This window comes from Rosa rugosa, chromosome 2, assembly GCF_958449725.1.
Source record: "Rosa rugosa chromosome 2, drRosRugo1.1, whole genome shotgun sequence".
NCBI lineage: Eukaryota > Viridiplantae > Streptophyta > Magnoliopsida > Rosales > Rosaceae > Rosa > Rosa rugosa.
This window is the reverse complement of record NC_084821.1, coordinates 66,722,510-66,736,701: the sequence shown is the minus strand read 5'-3', so window position 1 is coordinate 66,736,701 and position 14,192 is coordinate 66,722,510. Positions and strand designations below refer to the sequence as shown.

The window sequence follows — 14,192 nt, the reverse complement described above, 5'->3', positions numbered from 1 at the left end:
CATTCTTCCTCTGGTTAAATATTCGTTCCATTTACAATTGTCTTTGCCATCTTATTGTTTACCAATCAAAGTGAATCTGAAATCTGAACCCCTTTAATACACGAGCAATGTATATAAACAAAGGAAAACTAGGACTGGTTGCTATTGTTGCTCAGTGTTTGATTTTCACATGATGAGTGATGCATATAAGAGTTGGTTCCATGTATCAGGCAACCCAGGCAGACACCAGTGGCTGCAATCGTTACCTGAATGGTCACCGCTATATGTTGAGGGATGAGCATCCTTCCTTAACTGTGAGAGTGTCGTAATGTCGAGCAAATAAACTGGATTCTTAATAGTACTCAACACTCTACTTACAACACCAGCTTCTGGAGGTGCCCCTGCTGGGTATGTCGATCCAGTTAGCGGCCCAAGTTCTCCCTGGCAATTCTTCTTCGGGGAGTTCCATTCCTGGCCCCTGGTTCAAAAAAATAATTGGCATTTTTAGTTGGAATATGAGAAAGAGCTTGAATACAACGATTGCAACTAAGATTCTTTCCACCACTTACTGGTAATGGGTCGGAGAAATCCCCTGAAAGAAAACTTTGGTCTTAGAAGGATTAACATTTGTGTCAACCCATTTTGCCCAAGTGGAAAGCCCCTTGAGATATGCTGTCAAACGGTCCATATCTTTGTACAAGTTTGTCCCGTCCTGAAAATAATCAAATCTGCATAACAGATCCATTACATATATCCGTCAGAGAGATAAACACATGATTGTATGCACTATACAATAATAATGTCAAAGAATTGTTTTGAAAGCGTACGGCCGATCGTTTCCCTTATGGGTCCACCAATGCCATGAGTTGAAGACCAACATGTCCATGTCTTTCCAATACTTTCCGGCCTCGATAGAGTCCAGCTTCAACACACGGCCGACGTCTTCTCTGACTATATCTACGAGATACGGCGTGCGGAATAGAAACAAGGTCACTCCATAATCCTGTAGAAAATCAGTACGAATTAAACATACATACATGTATTATTCAAACAATTACGTACTTTATAAGATTAAAAGCTTAATACTATGAGAATGAAATATATGGCTGCGATTCAAGCAGAAGTGGACACCAGAAGCATTTAATCTCATTATCAGGGGTACAACTTGTATCAACTATCGACTTTCACGTGAAGAATGATATGTAGCCAGCGGCTACTTTTCTCGAGGGTTATCACCAAAAGCAGACACCAAGCAAGAACTGTTCCCTAGTATGGTCCAATTCATAAATCTATGCCCCGCCCAGAAAATAAAGTGTATGTGGTTTAGGCTAGTTTAACAGGTTATCCTCCCCTCTTATCAATCTGAATGAATAGATCGATCCGGCAACATAACGTTATTTGACTTATCTCCTCACTTTTAATATGAATAACTAAATCGGTTGATAATATAACATGTTAAATGAATCAAACAAGCGGACCACTAATAAAACTCATATAATGTTTAGGTAGAAACTACCACGTAATGTTGTACCACATGCTTGTTTTCTAAGCTACAGCCTACGAGTGATCTCACTTAAACAACCCTTTCAGGGGATAGATGATTGAAGAAGACCGGACGACGGCCCACATATGATTCCAGGTTGGCTTGGTTGCTCAACACAGCCTGTAAACGTTCATGCCTTTAAAAGATCTACGTGGAAGCGAATAATCTACGCCAACATCAGAAAATTTGTAGGCCTCTTATGAATTATCTGTTTGCCAAGTCAATTAAAGAGTTAAGTAAATAAGAACTAGGCGTCGGTGTATTAATAGTAGACAAGTTTCCTACGGTAGTAAACGATCAGCATCGTAGACTAGCTCGAGACTAGGTCGAGTCAATTAAAGACTAGGTAAGTGAAGTCCATCTTCCTCAAAATTTGGGTGGAACAAAAGGCGATCTTTTACCCTTTTTATCTCTCCCAAAACACTCTTTTTTGATCTTCCACCCCATACTAGAAAAATACATGTAAACAAACAGTGGAAAGCAGCAAAGCATGGAGGTTAGACCAGGAAAAAAAAAGCAAAGCATGGAGAAGTACTCGACCTTCTATAAAAAAAACTGTAGTATAAACGAAAAACAGAGCAGCGGAACATGTTGGGAAAAGAGACAAAAGGAGATTAAAAAAAACATGTCGAGGTAAGAAAATAATTGCAAAGGGACAAATATGCAGTCATGCAGCAAAAGAATTTGACAGCAATGAGGTTCACGGTCTCAAATAATAGTACCTGAAAGTTCACAGATGATATCGGGTCCTTCTTCACAAAAGTGTTCTTGGCATTTGGCACCGACGCATGTATCATACACGACAACGATTCCCACATGTTCAGACTCAGCGAGTCCCCCACGAACATTATCTTCTTCCCACTCCATCTCTTCAGAAAATCACTCCCATCAAACCTTCATACAATAACAACAAACAACCCATTAGTTAGTTTACAAAAGTACTCGAGAATCTAATTTAGTTGGGAGGCTTATCCGTCACGCTTGACGTATTCTGATGAACTATAAGTATAGATATAGAGCCGAAACCCCGAGAACTGGGAGCGTACGTACCTTGGCAGGTTGCAAGAGTCGGGTTTCCATGCGTACTTGAGGAACTGCTTGTCCGGCCTTCCGTACTTTATGCAATCAAACTCGGCATCAATGAAGGGACAGCTCGAGGAATCGTATAGGGGATTCCAAGAAGGGTCGAACACCCAATTGCCTTGGAACAAATTGCAGCTGGTCACTTGCTTTCTTCCACGTTTCAAAGGGCTGCCATGGTGGCCAGCTGACACTGCTTCCTGTGAAAACAAGACCAGAGCTTGAAGAAATGTGAGGAACAGAGCTTGGAGCCTAAAACCCATTTTGGATTTTGGTTCCTGAATAGCTTTTTGTGAGTGTGAGGGAAACGAATGTGGTTTTTATAATAAAAGGAGGGAGAGAGGGGTTTGGCTTCGGCGGTTCACATGGCTTGTGAAAGAGGAAGAGGACAGTGATATGTATATATTTGATTAGTATTTCTGTGAAATGAGTTGGGAAAAGTCGGAAGGAATCAGAAATAACAGGATTAAGAATTCAGGGGGGTTGAAACTTGGAGTATGTTTAATGATAATTTGCCCCATTATTATTAGAAAAGACTAACCTTAATGTTTTTCTATTACGTTTTTTTTTGGAGAAGAAATTACGTTTTTTTTAATTGGTCTGCATGTCACGGGCATATATATATGAGCCAGTGTTGACTGAAGTGTTTTGTAGTGGGTATACAACTATACAGCTCTCATATTGCAATTTCCCGTCATGGTTATTACAGGGATTGGGGCGGGTAAGGGGATGAGGAATGAAGTCGGGTATGAGGATGGTAATTTAATCTCCTTACCCTACCCTCCCCATTGCATCCCTAGATAGGGGGCTCAAATCATAGTTGTCATGTCATGTGAGTAAATACAAACTTTATTTTCAATTCCACATAATATATATTGCTACATCATACTATTGCAACACCAACTTTACAATTTTTTATTTCTTTTTAGATGTTAGGACGTGAATCAATGACATTAATGAATTTAATTATCTGACAAAAAAATATCAGCTATTAATTATGTATTAATTTTCATATGTCTACAAATTCTTTGACCAATATTTTTCTTCATTTAATTAAATTCTTTTCTATAATTTTTCTTTCCAAATAGTATTAATATATTGCATTAGGTATCAATAAATAGCCATTAACTTTTCTTTCCAAATATTGATTACTTTCATCTAAAAACATAGCATTAATAAGAGCTAAGAAAATTTTCATGTTAGTAGCAGCCATTAATTATCATCTACAATCTAAATATAAGGAAAATAATAATAATAAACTCAAAAATCTAACTTTTAAACCTTAGCCACAGAAAGAGGAAAAACTGAAAAAAAAGAATATATATAATCATATGAATATGTATGTTTCGCATTATATTTTCAAAATTTGCAAGAATCCAACAAAGTTCGAATTCATATACATGTATCATGCAAATCTATTGACTAAATTACATGAATTTTTTTCTATTCTTGATTGAAGATCTTCATAGTTGTTTAAATATAAGCATGAGTGTAATGAAAAAAAAAATCAAATTAAATTTCTTGTTTTAGAAGAAAGTCAAAATAATTTAGAGCCTAAATTTTGAAAGGATAAAATAGTCATTTTCTCAAGAAATATTGACAAATAGGTATAAAAAATCAATGATATGTAAAGGAGATGCCGAGAGGGGCGAGCCTTGAGGCAAGGAGATGCCGAGAGGAGCGAGCCTTGAGGCAAGGGGATGCCGAGAGGGGCGAACCTTGGGACAAGGAGAAGCCAAGAGGGGCGAGCCTTGGAAGCCCAAGGGCGAGCTTGAAGCTAAAGTGAGGACGAGTGGCATTGTCGTAATTAAGTGGAAGTTCGGGTTCGAGGTACTTCGGGTTGGAATTTGGGAAAACTCAAAACACGAGAAATGTCCGGGACATCGAAACGAGTTCAACGCACTTGACGGCATGTCATTTGGAGTTTCTATGAATTAGTTATGGACAATTAGTCTCCTCGGCTATTTTGATGTTTCCTCCTGCCATGTTCATGTAAGCAAGATATGCTCTATAGGGGGAGGCATGGTGTCAAGCTCTCCACCACCCCCGGTGCTGGCCTTCATGGGGCACTAAGTGAGCTTCTCCCGGGCACCCGTGGGGGCCTAGGGGACCGGGCATGTGTCGTCAGAAAGGGGCGGCATATGTTTCCACGAGTCAGGAAGTCTCGTGGACGGTATTGGCCGAAAGGCCGATATTGCGGGTTGACGTCGGGGACGAGGTTCGTATGAGGGCGATCCTTATGCCATAGGCGTTAGACAAACATGTGGGCTTACGGAAGATATGTCGGGACCCCGTGGTGCTCATTGGCCACGGAGCAAGCGACGTGGGCATGCGTTAGGGTTCGACCTTGCCCAAAGCAAAGTGATGCCAGCAAGCACGGGAGGGGTGACCTCGTGCTAGACTGAAGGAAGCTTAAGGGGGGCATCAGGAATGAGTTGCTCACTCGAGCAGCGTGCCAACAAGCAAAACGGCATTCCCTCTTAGGGATTGGCCTATGGGCTAGAATATGCCTTGGAGCCGGGACAGTCATCAAGAAGAGAACATGGTAGCCTTGTTAGATGGGAAAGGCCACAAGGCCTCGATGGCTCGTCAGGTTGGTACTCAAGGCTTGAGTAGACGGGCAAGTGTTACCCATGAGCCGAATGGGTTGTCTAGGTGATGCCCATGAGGCGAAGTATGAGGACATGTGTTGCCCAAGAGCACAAGAGATACTCACGAGGCAAGATACGATGGCAGGTGGCATCCACGAGCCGAGTGAGTTGCATAAGTGATGCGCACAAGGTTAAAGTACGCGGGCATGGGTGGCCCTTGAGCTGAAGACTGAGTGGGTCGCATAAGTGATGCCCATGAGGAGAAATATGCAAGACATGTGTTGTCTTGGAGCTGAGTGGGTGGTGCGAGAGATGCCCACGAAGTGAGGAAGGTGTGCAAGCTACTAAGGAATGACTCAAGGAAGAAATGTGAATGCCAACTTAGTCTCGGTACACGGTCATGCTACTTGCTATCGACGTGCGGGATGCACGCGGGTCAGTAATGGGCTGGCACAAGCCGAGATGACACGAAAGCCTATCGGTTGGGCGAGTGTCCTGTAAGACGATCATGACACAAGGAAGCGATCGGTTAGTCACAAGATGTGAGACTCATGCGTGAGTAGCTTTCGTTGGTAAACCTCAACAAGTAAGAGGATGATGTCGAAGGGGGTCAAGTTGACAAGAGAAGCACACAGAAAGAAAAAGAAAAACGGTGTATCAAGGAAGTAAGGAAGATAGGATGGCCTCGGTTCAAAGGAACCTTGGCGCCTCACGGGCTAATTCCGCTGCGTATAAAGTCGGCCCGTGACAATATGGCATGACACCTAGGATTATGACCAACAATCAATGATATAAAAAATAAGATATTCGAACCTTCATAGATAAAACTAGCTAGTTTGATTTTTTTTTTTTTTTGAACAATTAGTATAGTAGTGGATAATGAACTCGTAATCCCATACATTTTGGTATCATCCATGACATTCGTGCAATATTCATTTACCCAATTTTCTGAATCCTCAAGTTGCTCATGAATTATTGTGAGTCGTTAAACCAATTCTCACTCTCAGAATCATTACAGTTGAGCCTAGGAGAGTCGGCAACACTACACTCCAGAATAACCTTAACCTGGAAGGTATAATTCTTCTTCACATCATTGCCAGATCTTTTCTCTTTTGATCTTAGGCAAAAGTACAATTTACCATGATAGCGCCATGACCGATAGGACCTTTCATCTTAATTTAGTTTCATTGGCCTGGGGACAACATGCCATTTAATTGAAAGACAACAGATGCAGAACAAGTTAAAGAAATTAATTGGAAAAGGGTTTCTGATTGTTATCTTTGTGGTTCATATTTCCATGAGATAATTTCTGTACTGCTATGCTGTGAAACCTAATTCTTCTTGCATAACCAAAGGGAATGGAAATCAAAACCAACTTCTGTATTTGACCTCCAACAACTCCACAGACCAGAAAGAAATGATATATATATATATATATATATATCCATGGACTGGGTTCATGAATAGTAAACAGAATGGTGACGGAAGTACAGGGTTAGTCGATCTGTTTTTAGAGATTCAGTTTTTATCGCTTTTGAAAATTGGGATCATTTTATTTGATGAATTAGAAAAATCCTAGTTCTTCATGCAAAACCAAAAGAATTAAAGGGAATAGAAATCAAAACCAACTTCTTCTGTGTTTGACATCCAACAAATCCACAAAACAAAAAGAAATGATATGTATGCTATCCATGGATTTCAGTAGCACATAGAATACGGAAACCACCACAAGAGTGAAACAAAAGGGATGGGTTCCACAGTCTGCTATAGTCAAATAGCCCAAAGTGAGGTGGTGTTCAGCCACTTTCACTCCACTGGTTCCACTGGTTTGGCTTATTTGTTTGGGATTATGCACCAGACTTTGGCACCAAGCTAAGTCTGAACCCTATATGCTTGAAAGGAACCTAGTAAGGGCCACCACTATTACACCTTCCCTTCTGGTGCTGGGTACTTGGCCCAGAGTTTGTGAACATTCTAACATTCTATCAAAAGGCTTAGCCCCATTTGGGGCCACCCTGGGTTTGGTCCCCATGAGTGTGATCATCATCTCTACTATGATCTGAGCTTCGGTGAGTAGTCCATTGTGGAATCCCATACATGAATGTTACCAAAAGCAGTACTTCATTGAGGTGCTTCAGTTTCAGTGTTTCACAACCATGGGAAGCACTTGTGCTTATGGTAGCTGCTTGCGAAGAGTAGTGGAGGATTTAAAATATCGTTCTAGTGGGTGAGACGAGATGAAGAAGTCGGCAGATGTTTTGATTTGGTTTTTCCGGCCAATTGTTTTTCATGTGTTTTTTAGCATATTTATCAAAAGAAAAAAAGATTTTCACTTTATTTAACGTCTTTTGTTACCTACATATGTAATAGACAAGTTAACAACTACTTATGAAAGTACTAACAAAACAAAACAGAGTAAAACACGAACGTTCTTAGCACCAGAATGTCTCGTGTCTGAAGAGATGAAGGTCATTGTCTTCACTCTCCACCTTTGCCTGCAAAAGTTCTAATCTGATTAAAAATTAAAAATGACAAATGTGCTTTCAATAATCGAAAACATTTACTAGATATAGTCAAAAGTACTTTATGGCTTATAAAGCATGTTCTTGTTGTAGGAAAAGAAACTCGTTAAAGGATTGCTTTCAAATGCATGTATATTAGAAAAAAATAAAAAACTCACCTATAGTGTCTTAATACTAAAGAGGAATGTAAGACATCCACAAACAAGTACTTAGAGTGTTTGGAAAGCAACATTCCTACATTATTAGAATCTAATTACTAATTAAATAAATAAGCTCTAAACCTTCCTGTGGTTGATATTAACTTGCCAAAAAAGAATCAGAGGAAGGCATAATAAAAACATCACCACTTTAAGTTTATATAATTGCAATTTCCTAACAATCCTATCTTGTTTTCAGCTGATTGGAAGCTGGAATCTTCATTATCAAAATGAGTGAATGATGAGAGGGTTGGTTATGGTGATGCTTGCCTCTACATTAGCATTATCCTCCCCAGTCGATCTATCAACACAACTAAGAGAATAGCCATAAAAGAAATGGCACTCATCCACTGACCAGTCACTAGTGGATCAAAACTGGCTGCCTAATTGCCCTTTGAAGGGATCTTTACAAAGGCACAGAGACAATGATGGTGGGGTGCATAGCTTCAAAAAGTTGAAGATGAAATCAAACAGAATGATTGGGAAATGGATGATATATGCTAAACCCTCCATGGTCTTCTTCTTCTAGCTAGTTGCTTCAATCTCACTCTACTGAACAAGGTTGCCAAACAGATAATTAATGCCAAAGCTGTTAGGGGTAGGGACTAGCAGCTTGTGTTTTTCTGCTTTCATTTGTTTGTGTTTTGAAGGAAGAGTTTCCAAATGTCTATTTCAGAATAGTAATTAAGCTCCCTACAATTGGTGATGAGTTATCTGTATATGCACTTGCTTAATGCTTTAATTTGTTTGTATTTTCAACAAAGAAACCCCAAATGTCTATTTCAGAATAATAATTTGGCCCCTAACAACTTGATGATTAGCTACTCCTCAAAAAAAAAAAAAAAAAAAAAAAAAACTTGATGATTAGCTGTCTGTGTAGGCCACTTGCTTAAGGGAGAGGATTACCAAATTGGAGACTCTTTGAGAACACTCTTTCAGTTGTACTTAATACAAATAAACCAACTCATAATGGATTCCAATAGTTGGCTTGCACAAGTTGCATTAGGGAAGCCCTACTAGCCCCTTTTCTATGACTAATTTGTTAAGCTTTTCACTAGCACCTTTTCTATGACTATTATGACATTATGTTGATAGCTCAAAAAGCATACCTTACATCCTCAACATATTTATTTGTCTAATAACGATGGCTATATGATGTTAAACAATAATTAAACGCTAGAAGGAATGGTCAATATTAGCTTTAAATATATTTGTTAGTACTTGGTCGATTTCAAAAGTCGGCCGTAGGCCCTTGCTGTTTGGAGTCTAAAATGAGCCTTAATTAGATAGGATCATAGGATTAGTAACTTTTTAAACACAGGCATTAAAAAGTAAAGCAGGCTAGGCTTCAAAATCAAAATCTATAAAGTTATACAACTGTTTGAATGTTGTGCATCATTTTTCTCCTTTAAGGGTCAGGGTTGCAGATTTCTTAATACTTTAAGACGTTTTTGAGGTCAAATAATTGTACAATTGATGATATCAAAGGTTTAATTATATTGCGCGTGGTACAATTTTAGATATTTGGAATCCTCATTTCTCACTTCTTTCTGATTTGCAAGGTAATTCCCCTATGTTATTATCCAGCTACATCTTTTTGCCTCCCACACATGCAGAATGAGATTGCAAGTATTAAGTGGGTAGTCCAGAGGATCAGACTGTCCAATGTAGAAGTCCTGGATGCATGGGATACAAGCATGGGCAATGAGCAGAATATAGAAGATGGCAGAGACCCACTTTGATTAATTGCTCATACCCAAAACTGAGGTTATTGTTAAGTCTGCATCACACCCCTCCCCTTTTCATCTGCGTCTCTCCCCTCACAAAACTACAAACTCTTATTAATATCACGAATTGTCTGTTTTGCTTCCTTTCCATTATCAAAATCTTGGAAGATCACCTAGAGCAAAGTGATTCATGTCCTCTTAGAGAAACAAAAACTAGTGGATGCCCCACAATGCAAACCACAACCACCCAACACTTCTATCAGAACTTGGATTCATAATTAGTTTTTCTGCAGCTGATGCTACATCAGTTGGTGTAATTCCAGCTGGGTTCAGTCCATTTCCATTGACTTGAAACGTTGACCTCTCTATCATTTTCTCAATAATTGAGTTCCAAATATCACATATTCACATGCTTGCTTTGAATTAAAAAGCCTTATAATTGGTGATCCACATTCAACCAACGGAACCTAAAAAAAGGCCTACCTTGGACAGCTTAGTTTAAAAAAAGCCTATCAAGAAAATAAACTCCAAAAAGAAAAAGAGATGGAGATGCAGGGGATCGAACCCTGTACCTCCCGCATGCAAAGCGGGCGCTCTACCATTTGAGCTACATCCCCAACTGATAGTTCATATCAAAGGATATATTTCTTATTAGCAAAAAATTTAGCGTTGAAGAGCAGATGTAATGGGCTGGGCCGGCCCAGTGAGTTTGAAGTTTCGATAAACCCGATCGGAAGGATCCAAACCCGACTTGTCTGTGACACTGGATAAGGCAAAGAGGCAGAAGAAAAACCTCATCTTTGGTCTTGTTTTGCCTCTTTGGGGATAACAGAGAAACCAAAGAATGGCTACACTCTCTGCAATTCCATGGTCACCTTCTCTCTCAACTAGACCCACAACTTCTGCTTCCCTCACATTCCTCACCGGAAGGAGAAGCTCCGTCTCTGTCAACGTTGCCGCCGCGCGTTCTTCGTTGCTTCACTGCTCCTTCATCCCCTCCTCTTCTGCTTCTCTCTCTTCCCCTTCTTCGTTTTCAGGTAATTCACGCTGTTTGACTTCCTTTTTTTCTTTTGTTGGGTGATTCTGGAATGTGGGTGTTTGCTCATTTTGCTCAAGGTTGTGTTCAGTGTTGAAATGTGGGATCTTTATGTGGTAATTTGTGATGGGTATTCTTGGTTGAATTTCAGGAGCTTATAGGTTGTACATTCCCTTGTTTCTTTGAAATTTTGTGTGTGTTTTTGTGGCTTGGTTAGGTACTCTAGCTTCATGAAAGTAGATTTCTTGCACTAAAGAAAGTAGATTTCTTGCTTATGAGCTCAAATGAGAGCAATTTTGCTTTGTGAAACAACTGAATTACTCCAATAGGTATTCAAAAGATACCTTACAGCATATGTGAACGTCTTGTTAGTTACAAGATACCAACACTGCAATGCAGGCACACACCTTGACCACTCAAAAATCGATCTTGGCAATGCCAGCATTTCAATGATAATGTTGGCAACACTGCTAGTACTTTCTCTTTTTTCCTCCTAGACTCTTAACTAGGCGATGGCTTTATTTGGTTGCCGAAAATTGAGCTGAAGAGCAATACAACCTACATGGCTTGATGTGTAATAATAATTGATGTACCTGTTATTTTTAATTTGCAGGTTTATCTTTGGGTTTGGATTTGAGCTCTAATGTTGGGGTTGGAAGAAGAAGAGGCTCTGGCTTAGTGGTGAGGGCTGGGAAGGCTGCCCTGTGTCTAACAAAGAGAAACAGGTCCCGGAAATCTCTGGCTCGAACTCACGGCTTCCGCAGACGCATGAGAACCACTAGCGGTAGAGCAATGTTGAAACGCCGACGTGCCAAGGGGCGGAAGGTCCTCTGCACCAAGACCAATCCCAACAGTGGAAAACGTGCCTGATTGTGTCTTTTCCATATTCAGTATAATTAGGTAAATGCAGTTCTATGTAATGATGTCTAATAGCTGATACTTGTGAGGATTTGAAGAATTTCGAACTTCTTTCCCATGTAGCCTTCTGTATTGTTTCATTTAGAAAGGCTATTGTTAGTCAGAATTCATTTTGCATATTACTTGTGTTTTGCTGGCTCTTTGTATGAATTCATTCTTAAGTATGGCCTTGAATGTATTCACACCTAAATGGAAGGTGCATTCTTAACAGACAGTCTTGTCTGCCAGATTTTGAAACTTCATTTAAGCAAATATGCTAGTACAGAATACAGGGTGTTCATCGCGAAGGATAAATAGATGAATGCATAAATATGGAAAGGGGAGTAGTCAGGCAGTTATTTTTTCTGCCTGCTATACATTATTTCTTTGATTAGTTCACAGTTATGCAGTCGGATAGGAAGCTCTGATAGCAAGGCCACACATACCTTCCGGGGCATCAACGTTTCTAAGAATTTTCATATAGCCATTTTCACCCCAAGTCTCACCCCACGAATTCTTCAATAACCAATAGTCGATTTCACCTTCAGTTGTTCCGTACCCAATGGCTGCAACAGCATGATGGAGGTTCGTCCCACAATTACCGGAGAACACCCCACTACTGTAATGCTGAAACGCTTCACCAGAAGCATCAATGCTAACCGAGACTGGTTGCTTGGACACAGCCTTGAGTAGATCATCTTCACTTCTGGAAGGGACTATTTCATAACCAGTGATCTGGGCAGCATGGTCACTTTCCTTGTTAGTGTCACATGTTCCCATGTCTGTGCTCTGGTATTGGTAATTTTCTTCACTAGCGATTCCTCCATTTTGTATTATGTATTTAAATGCGTTCACTTCACTGCCACCGTTGCAGCCATTGTTGTTGTAATCACATTCGACAAGTTGTTGCTCGGACAGCGGGATCAATTGGCCAGTTTTGATTTGGATTAGCCCTTCTACTGCTGCCACTACGGTAAATGCCCAACAAGCACCTGCATGTATGCAGGAAAAAAACGATGAATTCTATTAATTAGGCAAGAAGGTAGGGTGTGTGCATCACTTACCACATTGACCTTGATTTCTTATGCGGGTAACAGCTCCTTGCTCCCTCCAGTCCATGCTAGCTGGAACCTCAGTTGCAGCCAAGCTTTGGTACCGAAAAGATTTATGTTCGGAAGAGGTTGAACTTGAGCTGGTGGGGATTTTGTATCCAGTATGATGTCTCATGAATTCTTCATTAGTCATATCAGAAAATTCATTGATGCTCAACTTGTAAGTCTTGTTCCCTTCACTGTTGGATTTCTCCACAAATTCGACATTCTTCATGAAGATAGCTAAACGCCTTTGCTTCTCTGCACTGTTGGGGTAAACGCGTCCGTACTTCTCCATCCATTGCTCATGTTTCTCAGCAATGGAAGCTTCGTACAGTGAAAGGGATGCTGCTTGCGAAGCCAAAACTCCCATGGTGACCAGTGTAGTAACAATCACAAGGTTAACTCGTTCAAAAGCCATTGTTCACAAGTTTAGTACTGATGACCAGAGAGGCCGGGCTGCCTTTGTGACAATGGCTATGATTTTATGTAGTGATTGGCAAGCAAGCTGTGAAGAGGCAAAGCAATACGTACTTATTTGGGGCTTATATAGACAACTACATACATAACATCTAGCTTCTTTTCTTTATGAAAAATGGGTACCGGCCAATAGGTGAATAGAATATGAACACTGACAACTACGTACATAACATCTAGCTTCTTTTCATTGTGGAAAATGGGTACCGGCCAATAGGTGAATAGGTCCATCATCTGCTTACTGTCAATTTTTGTATGATTTGGAAGTCAATGTCCATCAACAAAGTCTTGGTCTTTTTTTGGTCGAGAACAAAGTGCGCCTGTAATCGTTCCAGGCAGTAGTTTCACTCCTTCCTCGAAGTTGGTGTTCGATAATCGTCCTGCCCAGCCAAGCTGACAGTGACCACTGACTTCAAGTCTTCCAGACAGCAGTCATTATTAATTTGAAGCTCTATCGCACCGTTTTGTTCATCAAACTGCCAGCTTCAGCATATAGACAGAGTACTCTTCCAATCAGCAACGTGAATGCGGAGGTCAGAGTCCATGTTGACTTGTAATCGGGGTCGAGAGAGAATACAAAGTGAATTTAGGGCAATCGGTGAACCACACTATACATGCATGTATCCTTGTTTGATTGAGATTCACTGTATGATTGTCCCTCATCAAGCTGGTGCATTGTACTTTTTCTTTTTCTTTTTCTTTTTGCTTAAGTTCCCATGTGTTAGATATTATTTTGTTCACTCGTTAATATCTAAAGTCCTTCTCATTTTGTTTTCGTTAACATGTATTTCATTATGCTTGTTTTCTCATTGAGACAGGAGCGGAACCAAAATCTATAATTGGGTAGAAAATTATATAGACTTATACTACCAATGTACAACTTTTTTTTTTTAGGCTTCAACCACTTGGCAACTCATTTTCATAAGTTATTCAATTTTTATCATGAGTTGATGAAGCCCAAAACCTAGAATACCTTTTTTTTTTTTGAAAGAAGGCAAAGCTAATATATTGATCAAAAGCCAGAATGACCCTTACATACCCTTCCGCTGCCA

General features: G+C 40.1%; 3 protein-coding genes and 1 non-coding gene across 4 annotated transcripts; 1 reads left to right on the top strand and 3 right to left on the bottom strand.

Moving 5' to 3' along the window:
• Positions 1-71: 71 nt before the first annotated feature.
• Positions 72-3,059, bottom strand: LOC133729497 (protein trichome birefringence-like 37). The gene is made up of 5 exons (XM_062157029.1): positions 2,573-3,059; positions 2,245-2,416; positions 807-982; positions 549-707; positions 72-457 (listed from the first exon to the last, which is right to left on the bottom strand). The coding sequence occupies exons 1-5, from the start codon at positions 2,863-2,865 to the stop codon at positions 166-168; spliced, it is 1,092 nt and encodes a 363-aa protein (XP_062013013.1). The 5' UTR covers positions 2,866-3,059; the 3' UTR covers positions 72-165.
• Positions 3,060-10,183: 7,124 nt separating this feature from the next.
• Positions 10,184-10,256, bottom strand: TRNAA-UGC (transfer RNA alanine (anticodon UGC)). Its single transcript has one exon. It is a non-coding gene; the product is annotated as a tRNA-Ala (tRNA).
• A 163-nt stretch (positions 10,257-10,419) lies between these two features.
• On the top strand, positions 10,420-11,710 carry LOC133729496 (large ribosomal subunit protein bL34c). The gene is made up of 2 exons (XM_062157028.1): positions 10,420-10,676; positions 11,289-11,710. Exons 1-2 carry the CDS (start codon positions 10,484-10,486, stop codon positions 11,543-11,545), a joined length of 450 nt encoding a protein of 149 aa, XP_062013012.1. The 5' UTR covers positions 10,420-10,483; the 3' UTR covers positions 11,546-11,710.
• A 59-nt stretch (positions 11,711-11,769) lies between these two features.
• On the bottom strand, positions 11,770-13,220 carry LOC133729495 (zingipain-1-like). Its single transcript, XM_062157027.1, has 2 exons — positions 12,637-13,220; positions 11,770-12,564 (listed from the first exon to the last, which is right to left on the bottom strand). The coding sequence occupies exons 1-2, from the start codon at positions 13,082-13,084 to the stop codon at positions 11,975-11,977; spliced, it is 1,038 nt and encodes a 345-aa protein (XP_062013011.1). The 5' UTR covers positions 13,085-13,220; the 3' UTR covers positions 11,770-11,974.
• Between the last annotated feature and the right edge of the window lie 972 nt (positions 13,221-14,192).